Here is a 14,234-nt window from a genome sequence, read left to right as displayed (position 1 = left end):
TGTTCACTAGGAGTATACGGCCTGGAATTTTGGATATCTGAACCCCCATTCATCTACACTGAATTTCAAATGCTCAAAGTATGTTATAATACCAAAAATAAATGTGAAGTAAGTGGGTATACCTTCAATAGCTAGGATGCTACGTAGCTCACGATTTAACAGCTCGTATCTCCTTTCGAGATCATCTTCTTTTTCACTAAAACAAAGAGCACAAGCAAGTAAACAAAACAGCATCCCACTACTGTTTAGCTGTAACATTCCAAAGAACAGTTGTAGCGTAGTTAATGATATTCCAGCCTATAAAGATTCTATTTAGAAGGTGTTCACCATTATTAAGTTGTATACATGTTATGAAAAAGTTTGGAAGTTTTCAAAGCAGAAATAGGCCTATGAATTAGAAACTGGATATTTAAAAGGAATGTACATTTACTGACAAAGTGAAAACCAAATGCAATGAAGCTCAGAAGAAGAATTATCGATAAACTACAAGATAATATTTTACACTGGATCAGTTTAAAATTAATAAATAAATAAGATAGCTTGGGGAAGAATTTCCCAGTGACTCTAAATAAAATCTTTTAACAGTTTTAAGAAATCAAGGGACTCCTCACCAAGGTTTTCTAATATCCAATAGCCAACAACCAGCCCTAATATGGGTCGCGACCCTGGGTTTAGGCATAACTGGCTTAGGTTAAAGGCAAATGATACCTTGAAATCTGCAAGTCTGTATGCTCCCACTCAGCGAAAACACTAAGATTAGTTCCCAGATGAGCACAACCAAAAAACACAAGAGCCTCAGGGCAGAGTCAGCTCATTCATGAAGTTTTAAAAATATTGATTGTAGCAAAGGCAATAGCAATGTTTACTCCAGGTCAAGCATGGTTCTTTTCCTCACCACTGTCATAGCGACATGTATCCGGTATGACAGCTGAGTTATGATGGCCGCATAAAAATGCAAAACATATCCCATTGTCATAACTCTCCCGTCACTGCTATGGCATCGTACCAAAGATGGCTCGGCATTTGATAAAATGCAGAGGTTGGCAATGAATTTGCAGCAGGACGTGTTTTTTTAAAAAATTATGTAACTGCTAGCTTTTTACTGCTGCCAAACAGAAAACTATCGAAACAAAAACAAGACTGTGGACATTCCTAAAACTTGGCATGCTGTTTCTATCTGCTTATACATTTTCCACAATCATATTCAATACTCGTACCATTACACATCTATACTGGTTCTCTGTGCAATGTAAATTTTTTAGACTATCATTTGCACCACAATACACCCCATCTCTTATCGGACTCAGAATATAATCAAATCATATAAAATACCAAAGTCGGTTATGATTATTAAATTCTATCTAACAGGTAATAGGCTTATTAGTTATTAAATGTATTGAAAAACTATGAAACCTTGTAGTTTTTAATATGTTAGTATTATTTAGCCATCTTGTGAAACTTGTTGCCCATTTATTTAAATTTTGTTTTCAATAGTCAGTTTTTACTTATGACAGTATGATAAAAACAAATACAAAAAAGCTTGTTACTCAACGTGAAATTTTATTAGCCAAACTGCTTTAATCATAATTGGGTTATTTTTGTTACCCGTTGAAGCAAGCTTGCAGATTTGAAAGAACCGAAACATCCCTATGTGCTTAAGTCCCATTAAAACTGTTTAAAAATAGTGCTGTTTTATTAAATTACATAATGTTTAGACTTGTTTATAGAATTTTATGCACTGGAAGTCATTAACAACACTACTTTGCACCCTAGAATACGTATCAGGTGAATATGCTGATAATATTCATTTTGCATCTTGTAAATTGGAAACAGTAGAACAAGAAACCAGTTTTGTTAATCAAATGCCTGAATATAATTTAAGGAAACTGTAGTAGACATTCTTATGACTGTAGTGTGTAACAACCAGAAAATTAGAGGAACTAAAAATATCCTTTTCTGAATTTTATTAGTTTTTGCAAAGAAGCTGCTACTCTCAAAAAAAAAAATTAAATATTAAAGATAAATACGAAACCTCTTAACTCTACGTAAAACACTATTCCTTCATTTTTAACATGTTATCATTCTTCTAATTTTCAGGAAAACCTATGTGTATAAGATATGTAATAATATACGATACAGCAAGAGAAAACCTAGCCACATACGAGGGTGGGGATAAACGTCACAAACTTTGAAGGATATAATTTCTGTTTAAAATGTAATAAAAACAATGGTGTAAAATAATCAGCAGATTGCTAGGTATTTAATCAGAGTATTCTTGTTTATTTCCAACCTTATCTGTGCACATATTTTATTTTTACAAGCAAATTTTTTTATCACATAATGAAAAATTAACTGGTTTTAAAAGTTAAACAAAATGACATGCTTGTGAGTGTTTTACTCTTAATGTTTTTATTATTTAGTATAACAGATGTGGACAGATTGCTTGTAGATTCCGTTTTATTATGACATATTTTGAAAAAATGAGTATTGAGTGGTTAAAAATGAGAAAATAAGAATCTATGTGACTTATTCACACGAAATAAACAATACATGCCACGTAACTATTTGTGAATGATGAGGTGAGTAGTTTCACAGCTTTATCAGAAACCGAGATAACTTTTTTTAAATCCATCGTATATCGAATCTATATAGGTAATTTTCAAGTATATAGGACTGATGTAAAAATTTTAATTTAACGAGAATATGTCATTGGACATGTCTGAAAGAATATTTCCAGTATTAAATACAAATAAGACATGTCGAAGGCTGTATAACAGGGTTAAACAAACGTCATATGTAAGATAGGAGTGTCATACTGACGGCACCTTACGAAAAACGACTTCCAATCCATGCTTGCTTTTAGTGGCGAACCGTCATACTGATGACGTGTCATTCCTATAACGGGAAAGGGGGGGGGGGGGGGAAGAGAAAGAACCACACTTGCATTTCTAGTCATATTCAGGACAATATGGGTTTGAAACTTTCGTCTGGCTGTTCTGATTACTGGTCTCTATTTGGTTTCCGGAAAAACACTTCTAGGCAAATGTCAGGATTGCTCCTTACTTACAGCAAATAGGCCATGGCCGACTCCTTCCATGGTACCCTTAAATAGACATGTTCTATGTTTCTAGCTCTAAGGAACTCACTTTCAGCAACACGTAACAATTAATAAAAAATATTTAACATCTCTTTAATGCAAAGATAAAATGAACTCACAGAATGTTCAGTTGCATCTGTCTCCTTAGAAGGGCATTCTTCTTGTTAACAAGCGTGAACCACTTTGCCATCAGCTCGTCTTCTCTTTCCTTATCTTTTCCTGCAAAACATTTGATCATAGGAGAAAATGTGTGTACAAAATAAAAGGGTGAATATGTACTATAAATAGCATACCCATAAGAAGCCCCTTTCTATTTCTCTCTTAGTCCCTTGTATACTCTGTGTAATGGTTTGTTTGATTTCACACTCACTCACTAGACATGCACAGGAACTTATTTTGTGAGGGGAAAAATAAATAAATAAATAAATAAATAAAATTATATTAACAATAATAAAATAAAATCAGATTTTTTGTAATCATAAAACTTATTCCAACAAGGGGTTTGGACGTTTGGACAATTGGACAGTTGAATTATCATTCTCAAAATGCATCACTGCCTTTGAATTTGTGATTACAGATGTAACAGCTCACCTTGCATCACACAAAATAACTTTCACTGGTACACATATTTTTTCCTAACTTCAGCAGAGGAGATATATCCCTCAATCCCTCTCTCCCTGAATTAGCCAGAGACCACACATATATGGTCACTGATTGCTGCCACATTTCACATTCTCTACACAGCAGATATTGGTCAGATATTTTGTCAGTGTCTTCTAGTCCTTCGATATATGTTCAATATCTCGTGATCCAATGAAAAGTCATTTGAATGTGTAGTGTGTACACAAGAGTTGCATTCTTGACTTTCAACAACAACAACAACAACAACAACAACAACAACAACAAAAAAAAAAAAAAAAAAAAAAAAAAAAAAAAAACAGTAATTTTGCAGATTTCTTCCTTTATCACACATTCTATCAAACACAAACCTATACAGATAAATACTTACTCGCCTACCTTTCTCTCTTAATGAATCTACCTCTAAACAGAAAGGCAAATGGCTTGAAACACAGAGGAAGAAAAATCACAAGATTGAAAGTAAGTATTGTAAAGTAAAGTATTTACCAGAGGATTCTGCAACCCCAAACCTTTTGATTGAGAGTCTAGAAAAAATAATGTTTGTAGAGGAGATCACTGTTAAAAAACAAAATTATGGAGAGGAAATCACTGTTAAAAGACAAAGCACTACATTTCTAAAAAAATTAAATATGTAATAAAATTTAAATAGTTGAACTTACCTAGGCCAATGTAAATTTGAGTTTGTTACAACACTAAACAATAGTATTTACATTAACACTTATTTTACATAGATATATTAACAGAGTTTGTTATGATGCTGGTAAGAATAATCATTCACTGTCAGTGTCTGCAATGCTGCTGCTACTGCTGCCAGTAAAGATCGTCATCAGTGCCATTCGTGGCATTTGGAATGCAACACTTCTTAATGACATGGACGATGAATTCTGAAGCTATTCTTCACCAGGCTGTAGAAATCCATGTTGCTAGCTGAAGAACTGATGGTTACTTAATTTTCCCAATCGGTGTCAGAGAATAGACACCCATAAGAGGCCAATCACTATACTGTTGCCAAAGGTGGTCCTTAAATGGTTTGTTTACGACAACATCGATAACTTGTAGCCGGCTTGTCATTCCAGATGGTATAACAACCAAATCTGTGTTAAAATTATTTATGGTAGTTTTAACCTCAGGTGTCAGATGTCCCCGAACACATCAAGAACCAACATGAAGTGCACCCGGGCTCTGATTCCACACCAGTCATAACCATTCTGGCATTAAATCACTCGTCATTCAGCCTTTTTCTTGACAACGAATGATTAAGTCCGGCGGAAACGCCTTCTTTAGGAAGAGTTTTCCTTTTTAAGATGATGAATGGTGGCAGTTTCCTGCCGTCTGCCAAAACAGATAACATCACTGTGACTCACAGCGTCTCATTTCCAGTCATGCACACTGTGACAGTTTTAACGGTACTGTTGCTGGGCATGTCAAAATACACTGCCGTTTCGTCAGCGTTTCCAATTTGGCTGTACAAATAATTGTATCGGACAATGACCGAGCACCAGGCCAAGCAGGCCGTGGCCGGGCGATGGCTTGTGTTTTATTCTTTTAAAGACGTACAGTTTTTTTTTGTGTGCTCTGTTGTACGGAATATGGTGTGATTTTTCCATGAATAATTAAAACCAGGTAATACATCGAACATTGTGTATAAATTTCTTCTTTCTTTGTGACCTACAACCTATATGTTCCACTCATCACCTAATTTGAGATAACCGGAGGTGGTAAGTGGTGACAATTTGAGAAGCCAGTTAATATTTTTTCCTTTTTTGTAATATGATTAAATCTCTACACCTTCACAGATGTACTAATTAGATCTTGTTAAATGGACCAAACAATCTGAGAATATAAGTCTTAACTGTACATGCTCCACATTGGTAATAGTACTAATAGTATTATTCTTGCCATACAAAAATGAATAAATAAATTATGAGCTAATGACTCAATCAGTCTTACAGCTCATTAATATACCAGTTATTAGAGACAAATGAGGAGGTGAAACAATGAGCTAGAGCAGTGACTTAATGCATAGGTTGGAGAAACATGAGCACCCCACATGAAACACAAACCACCGGGTCATGGCAACATCAGTCATACAAGAGAATAATTAGAAAACAAGATTATGACATACTTAACACAATGCACTAATTTGGAATCACTGAACTAACAGTCTGGATCACCAGAATTGTTAAAAATGATATACTCCAACTTTCTGCACCTGGAAACTTCAGTTCGGAGGTCTGTGATGTTTTTGCTCCTTGGTACTGATCCCATGATCAGTGCTTTACGGGAGAAAAATCAAAGTGGATCAGGCCCACTAGCTTATGTCTTGGTTTATCGAAATATTAAGCCATAGTTTGCAGTGCAGCTCCGCATTACATATTATGGCTTGACATGGCTCAGTATCTAACAGAGACAACTGATATCAACATTCGTGGGCCACTGTAAAAATTACAACAGTTGTAATTGCTCCCTTGAAATAGATTTTCTCAACGGTTCCACCTGTTAATAAACATCAGGCTGTAACGAGATATAAAACCTCAGTCAAGTCAAAATTTTTTATACAGTGCCATCCCAGAAATTTTGACGAACAACTAAAAATTAATTTTATAGCCAAATATTTGTAAATCTTAAATGGTAGGGCCTAATTAAATTCCTCTTAAGATGGCCTTAATCTAATTCACTGGAAAGAAAATGGCATATTAATTTCTCAAACACAATAGCTAAAATATGACAATAAAAAAAATTAAAATATTTGAGGTCATGCAATCAGCACACAGAACCAAAACAAACATAATTATTAATGTATCTTTTCTCACCAGTTTCCATTACTCTTCGTAGCTCCTTTTCCAGCAAGGCCGCCTGCCTATCAATCTGCTTTTGTTCTCTTTCCAGTGCTTCTAGCTCATTCTGAATGTAATTAACTATGTCTTTTCCATACTGTAAAAAATAATTGCAACTAATGTAAAAAAACAATAGAGATGAATTTTATCATAAAAATTAAATAAAAATATAAAAGCCATGTAAACTCTGGATAATGCATAAGATTGTATGTAAAATTTTCAAACTTTATTGGTCACATTCCTTAAGGTCTAAATACTAATTTTCTTGTACACAGTTAGTCTTCGATTAACACATTTTTTTTTATTGAAAGTCTGTTATAACACACAATATATTTGTTGCCTTTAATTTGGTTACTGCGGATATTTCCATGTTGCAACATATGAACGGGTGTGGTTGGTACTTCTTGAATAGTATGAATATACACTCGTATCCAAGGGCTGCACAGCATACACACTGAATCATTCTTGCATGCATGCATTATGGTTATCAATAGGGATGTGCGAAAGTGACTTTTTCCACACGAAATGAAAGTGAAAGAAAATTTATCAAGTTTCGCGAAAGTGAAACGAAAATGAATTTTTCTATGAGATAAATATATTCTTAACGAAAGTTAAGCGAAATTTTTTAATTAACAAAGAAAAAAGTGCCCCAAAATTTGCTCTTCAGTAATAAATTCTATTACATAAATCATTTTGGTACCTTTTGATATATATATATATATAAATATTATCATTTAATATAATCAACATCCGCCCTAGACCACACAACACAGCCCCATGTCACTCGTAAATTTCAAGAATCAATCCAGATCTTTCAGCGCACAGACTATTTCCTTTACAGTCGTAATGTCGCAGTCTATGATAATATATTTATCATGTGCATGGTACTGATGAAAAAATACGTGAATACTGCGGAATGGCCGCCATCTTGCACCACTGTCACACATGGCTAGCTCAGGAAGCTGTAGACCAGGCAAGGGACATGGTCAAAACAAAACATAACAAATGGTTGCTGCCAAGTGGTCATTACACGCAGTGACTTGTTGACCTTTTTGTCTAATTGGCTGTATATTATGAGGATTTTATATGCCAGTCAGAGTATGTAAAATTTAAATAAAGCAGACGACAATGTTTTTGTTTGGCTGTGCGCGAATAAAAGTAGGTACGTTCTTTGTTTATGTGTATACGGTAAATACTAAATACTGTACTAACAGTTCTGGAATGTATGTTTTATGAATATAGTACCTACACTACTGTTTGAAAGCAAATGAATCAGGTAATTTTTCAAATATTGCATGATTTTGTTTTGATACCTAGGCCTACTGTAATCACGGTTGAATTTTGTTTACTTTATCTGCCATATTTGTTCAAATTATGATTTTACCGTATTTTCATTAATGTGAGTTCTTTCATCACCACGTAAATTAATCTTAATGGAAATCTTTTTTCTAATTAATGTCTTTATATGATTTGCATATGTTATTACATTATTAGTAATAACAAGCAAATCATATAAAGACATTACAGTAGAATCTCAGTGCTAAGTACTTACAGGTACCTCAAGTTTTTGTACTTAGTACTGAAACATGCATACATATCTTTACAAAGAGAAAAAAAATATATAAAAAATTGCTACAGGAGAGCCGCAATGCCATATGTATTAGCAACTGCGACTTGCTTTTTTCCCCTTGTCTAGTTCTCTGAGTATATCCACTTTTTCCTTAAGCGTGAATTGCTTTCGTTTCTTTTTATCTCCAGGATCATTCATATTGTAGCACAAATACAATGCGGTGTCTAAATAACGTAACCTGAAAATAAACTCAACAATAACAATAAACAATCCCGGCACAGACATCAAACAGTATTTTTAGCGTAGCGTAACACTTTTGTCTAAATAATTAATACTTCTCTCAAACTTCTGTCTTTCGATGTATCGAATGGTGTTGTGTTGCTCACGTCGCATACTACGTACGGTATAATCTATGGTTGTGCGCGCAACTGTTTGTTAACTTTGTTTTGAGAATTTAGAGGTTAGAAAATACGTTGCGGTGGTATTTGTGTATGTTTGTTCTACTACATTAATCATTTAGCTGGAAATTTATTTACCAGTTTAAGTAAATTTTGGTGTAGTAATGCCACGCTACTAGTAGAATTTTTATGTTATAGTGAAAATATGATACTTTAAACTGAAATCGTTTTGCATGGCGAAGATACGATTTTTGGCGGGGACTTAAAAAAAATTCGTTAAGTGAAATATACTTTATAATAAGGTACGTTATTGTACCGGTATTCTACTGTACATTTTTATTAAATTACGAGTTCTTTTTCAACTAGAACAAACGGAACTTTGGTAAGCTATTGAACTTTCGTTTGGCTCGAAATATTTCGCTAAAAACGAACTTCGACAGATGAAATTCTTACCGAAATCGAAAATGAAAGTAGCAAAATTTCGATTTCGGTATCGGTATACCGAACATTCGCACAACCCTAGTTATCAAAGGATAAAACTGCTGTTTTAAAAGAGTGTCTGTAGATCTTTCTTCTGCACCCGTAAAAAAAAAAAGAGGGTAAGATACAGATTTACGTTGTGCGGGACAAAGAAAACGACAGCCAACTAACCCTTATTATTATGTGAACATTTAATTCTATGTAGCTTATTGTTGTCAGATTTATACTTTAATTACATGTTGAGTGATAATTACTAGCAACCTGCTGCTTCTCCATCAAAGGCATGTGAGGGAAAACAGCCACTTGTCACGTGCTCTCTCACTTCTTGTTCTTCTTTCTCTCATCCTTGGATTAATATATTTGTAACTTTCACGCTTGTTATATCCAAGCTTACAAGGTTTTACTTTTTTTTTTACTCTGCTGCAACACCTCTTCTTTAAACATAAACTATATAATCAAAATTTTATTATGTATTGATAGATAGTCAAATAATAATAGCAGGCATTTTTTGAAGGTGTCTCGGAACGTAACTTGGGACATTAATAGTGTTTCTCATGAGGAAATGTGATTTAATTAACGGACGTTTAGCCTTCAGACAATTTCCGGGAACGTAAACTGTCTGTTAATCGAGGACTTACTGAACTTATATGGAGGTTGCAGATAAAGATCAGTTGATAAATAATAATCTAATAACACAGCTGGTGCTAGGAATACATTATAAAGAGTGAATTATGAGGTGCAAATATTATATAATCAATATGCATTTTCAATTTAATGATAGTTATTCCAACCTTAATATACAATAAAGATGACTAAAGGAATAAAACACACTATCTGTATAATATAGTATTTAAAATAAAAATATATAATAGAATAAGTGTGGTAATAAATAACATAACTGATCAATGATAATTATTAGTGGTGCACTGATGCGGATACCGATGAATCGTAATCGGCGATTATGAGTACTTTCCGATTAATCGTAATCGGCGATTATCTTAACGATTACTTTGCCGATTATCAACGTCCCGGCGTAATTAAGTAGGTTTTTACCGTGTAATATTTTGTTACACATTTTAGGACGAAATACGGTAATATTTGTATATTTTACAAAATTCATCTAACTCCGTCATATGATGATTACAGATATTTCGTTAAATTTAATAAATCTCATTGCCTCGAACAATAAAAATACATTTTTCCTACACGTTTATTTACGTTTCGACTTTTGTTGTATTTTGTTTAGTGGCCTTGTACATCACCTATAGCCAGATACGTAAAATAGATGGCACGCAATCAAAATACCACAAGCAGTTGCAGTGGATTCTATGACAATCGATCTTTTCGAGTCGTCGTAGCGGTTCAAAATCGTGGTCCCGATACCTTCTAGAGTTTATCACTGGGTTTTACAAACTCGTTATGGAAGTCTTTGGTAACATTATCCGTTGTTGTGTTATTTGTATGTGACGTGAAAAGTATAAAAGCATATTCAGTCAACATAAATAAAATCACATGTGCCAAAATTGGTTTTGAGTGATTTATATATAATTATAGTGAGATGGCGAGTAGGGAGAAAAAAAAGTGAAGTGTGGAAACATTTTTCTATAAACTCAAGTGAACAAAATAAAGCAACATGTTTACATTGTTAAACGGTAATTTCTCGATGCAACCTTATGTGATAGTCGATAATAATGCTAGTTTTCCGCAACAAAAACTTACCCATTGTAAATTACAATTATTAGACTGTAGTTCAAGTTGTTTACAATAACAAATATAAATAGAAGTTAATTTAATTTACACTTTGCAATGACTTAATAGTGTATTTTATATATTTTTATACTGTTATTATAACTGTATTCTCAATTTTACCTAATCTTGTTACTAAATTCACATGGGAATAAAAATTTTTGTGTGCATTATTACACTTAAAAAAATTTGTTCATTATAATCGGTAACTGAATCGGTATCTGCCGATTATTGTTCTCATAATCGGTAATCGAATCGGTAATCGGTAAAGTCATATCGGTGCACCACTAATAATTATATCATAAAACAATAAACTAAATGTTCACAGTTAAATTAGCACACAGTGTAGTTAATATATTTTTGATTATTTCATAATGATAATAAAAAAAGTTAGGGAATGGCATGGTAATGGTTCAAAGAGACATGGCAGGGTCTCACCCCTCTTCCCAGGCCATCTTCAGGGGTTCGGTCCGGCGATATCCTCTCCATTAGGGACGAGAAGGAGTGGAGGGGAGACGCTGACTTCCTGTCGTGCTGCTGGCTCGACCGCAAACCTACCGGCGCGTTGCTGTTTGGGGACTGCGGACTCGGCAAGCTAGAGTTGTCCTGATTCCAAAGGAACACATTCCCATTCCTCTCTGCCTGCAAGAAATTACATACGAAAACTCTAATAAAAAATATTTAGTTGTGAAAGTCAGTAACATGCCAATTTACATGGAGACCAAGCCATGTGCTGGGATAGTATTTTATGTGTAAAATATTATTACGTAGGAATGTGTGAATATTAGTTTTTTTTTTCGTTTGAATAGTGAGAATGAGAATTGGAATCACACTTAAATAATTTTCCCGCACTGTGTAATACTACATAGGAAAAGAACAAGTTAAATATGTAGTGAAGTGGCTTCTGGGAAATAATAAAATGACTACTGAAGCTAAAGCCTGTTTAGATTACGATAATTATATAAAAAATTTTGTTAAAAAATTAATATTTTGAAAGAAAAAAAAGATTTTGTACATCTAACCTAACTTAAACAACTTTTCACCTCAGTTTTTAATTAACCTTATTTCTCTGAATCAGCTACTTTTCATATTTAGCCAGAATATTTTTGGGAAACGCAAAATTTCATAACACCCAATTAATTTAAAGAAATATATAACATATTTTTAAAATACTTTTCATTTGCAAAATAGTTAATAAATTAGCTCATATTAACATATTTAAACCCTAGATATTCGTACGTTTTCAATGTAAAAAGCAACTAGGTCAACTGCATTTTAGTTCAGCAATGTTATAAAAACCTTTTCTGCTAATTTCCTCTGAAATCCAGAAATATTATTTAAATTTGTTTATTTAGTTTGCTTCATATCATCTGTTTTATCATAGATACTGAGGTCAGGGCTAGAGGGCTTGATTTACTTTGATACGAGAATTACTGTATGAGCGCCACAGTATGAAAGGGCACACGGACCCGGCGGAGACTCCTCTTTGGGCGTGACGTCCCCCATGTGGGAGCGAGATTCGGACCCTCTAAATTTTGCACACCAATTACCAAGACCTGCTCTCAGCTTTGGGCATGCTTTAAGGATTACGCAGTGGGCTTTCAGGGCGTCCTACACGCCGCCGTATAGTAGAGGTTATAAACGTGGGCACAACAATAAACAAACGCCATTTATATCACACATCTAGGTTTATTAAGAAGTTACACGAGGCACGAATCAGTTTATGTTGCGGTGTAGCCCACACACGTGGCCACACAAAGAATTATGCAAGAGTGATGAGAATAATTATTTAAACAGCCTGCCGGCTGAGAGTAGCCCTGAGAATAAACTTAAAAGGATTTAAAGACTTATGAGCATGAACGGAAAACTACTAATTAGTGAATAAAAGCGGTCACGTCCCCGGGGAGCTGGCACGGCTGCTCTTGGCCGGTGATGACGAAGAACTGGGGCGAGCGAATGCTCTGCTTGGGGAGCATGGCATCTCTCGCGCCGAGCCAAACTACCATTACGTTTTTATGATTGCGTGCCAAAGGTTATAAAAAACTAGACACACAAAACACTTGTACAATTATTGCGCACTTTCTCGCAGCTAGAATAATTAAAACATGTAGTAATTTAAAAATGCATATTCAAACAAACTAAGTCTAGATTTGGCTGGACTTGGGTCTGCCTTGGGAATGTCTGGTACCATATTTATTTATGGAAAATTAAATATAAGATTTATTAAACAAAACACAAAACCCTCTTGGCCAATCTGCCATGTCACAAAACACTTAGGATAAAAAATTAAGGTTTACAATTTAGTTTATAATTATGTAAGGGGACAGAGCAATGAAGCTACGGCATCATCTCGCGGGAGTCTGTGGCGCGCCGTTCTAACACACAACAGCAGCACACGCACGTGTACATGTCGGCGGTGAAAACACCAGGAAGGAGTGATTAGGGATGCCATGGGACCCCAAAGGGAGTGGAGTCTGACTAGGCTTAAAGGGCAAAGCCCCGGTTGACGTTAATACATACAGTACGCAAGATGTATGGTGTTTGATAGATTGTGACTATTGATTTACCGTATTTACTCACGTAAAGGCCCCCCCCCCCCCCCCCCCCCCTTTTTTTCTCCAATTTTTCGACTCCAAAAAAGGGGAGGGGGCCTTACGCGAATTTTGAGGAAAAAATAGATTTTTCTTGTTTTCAGGTATGAAAAACTAACATTTAAAAAAAGCAAAATGAAATACTGCCACAACTTATTTAAACGCCAATTAAATTTTGTTTAAATGAAACAGCTGGCGGAACGACTGGCAAGTCGTGCGTCTTTGTTCTAATGAGGGAGGGTGGAGGAGGCAGCCATGCGGCAGGAGGGAGAGAGAGGCAGTGAGTCCGCAGGGGGGAGAGGCAGCGCTGCGGCAGGGGGGGAGAGAGGCATAGGCGTGGCTTAACCTCCCTCTTGCCAGCTAGCCAGCCAACCAGACAAAGGAGTGTTAGAAATACCAGTTTCATGCTACGTGTACCAGTTTTCATAGGTAATTCCTTGACGTATTACCGGTATAGTTTCTTTTGTCTTAGTTTAAGAAATACAAAGAATGAATGTTCAATCGTTTTGCAATTTGATTTGCCTCGACTTGTATCATTTCCGTTGTCACAGCATATCCCGATTCCCTTGTGTCCGTTATATATGTATAAACTTCATCTTCAACTAGGGGATACTTGCATTTTCCTCCACGGAAGGCGCGTTTATTTTTTGGGGCCTTTTCCAGTTTTTCGCGTTCACTAACCCAACGCTTGACACATTTTGCATCCACATCGAATTTCCTCGCGGCAGCGCGCTTACTGTGTTCGGTCGCGTAAGCAATGACCTTTAACTTATACTCGACCATGTAGCTACCCCTTTTTCGGCCCATTTTCACGTTTACGGTAACGACACACACGCTAAAACAATGCGACTGGCAATGTGTAGCGTGAAACAGCCG

The 14,234-nt window shown here is 35.2% G+C and overlaps 1 protein-coding gene across 7 annotated transcripts in view; it reads right to left on the bottom strand.

Annotated features, from left to right (window-relative positions):
* The window catches only part of LOC134546306 (EH domain-binding protein 1-like), a 90,323-nt gene that overhangs the window by 18,288 nt on the left and 57,801 nt on the right, over positions 1-14,234 (bottom strand). For 4 of the 7 annotated variants that reach the window (XR_010079130.1, XM_063389031.1, XM_063389028.1 and 1 more), the window contains 4 exons: positions 11,206-11,409; positions 6,550-6,670; positions 3,217-3,316; positions 123-196 (listed from right to left, as the gene is read on the bottom strand). Coding sequence is in view for 5 of the 7 variants with exons in the window: in XM_063389031.1 (XP_063245101.1) it covers positions 123-196; positions 3,217-3,316; positions 6,550-6,670; positions 11,206-11,409 (499 nt within the window). In the remaining 2 variants the exon portion in view is untranslated. The remainder of the gene's footprint in view (positions 1-122; positions 197-3,216; positions 3,317-6,549; positions 6,671-11,205; positions 11,410-14,234) is intronic. The other 3 variants (XR_010079131.1, XM_063389030.1, XM_063389029.1) reach the window with 1 other exon arrangement.

This window comes from Bacillus rossius, chromosome 1 (genome assembly GCF_032445375.1).
Source record: "Bacillus rossius redtenbacheri isolate Brsri chromosome 1, Brsri_v3, whole genome shotgun sequence".
NCBI lineage: Eukaryota > Metazoa > Arthropoda > Insecta > Phasmatodea > Bacillidae > Bacillus > Bacillus rossius.
The sequence above is the reverse complement of the archived record's forward strand: the minus strand, read 5'-3'. Positions and strand labels throughout refer to the sequence as shown.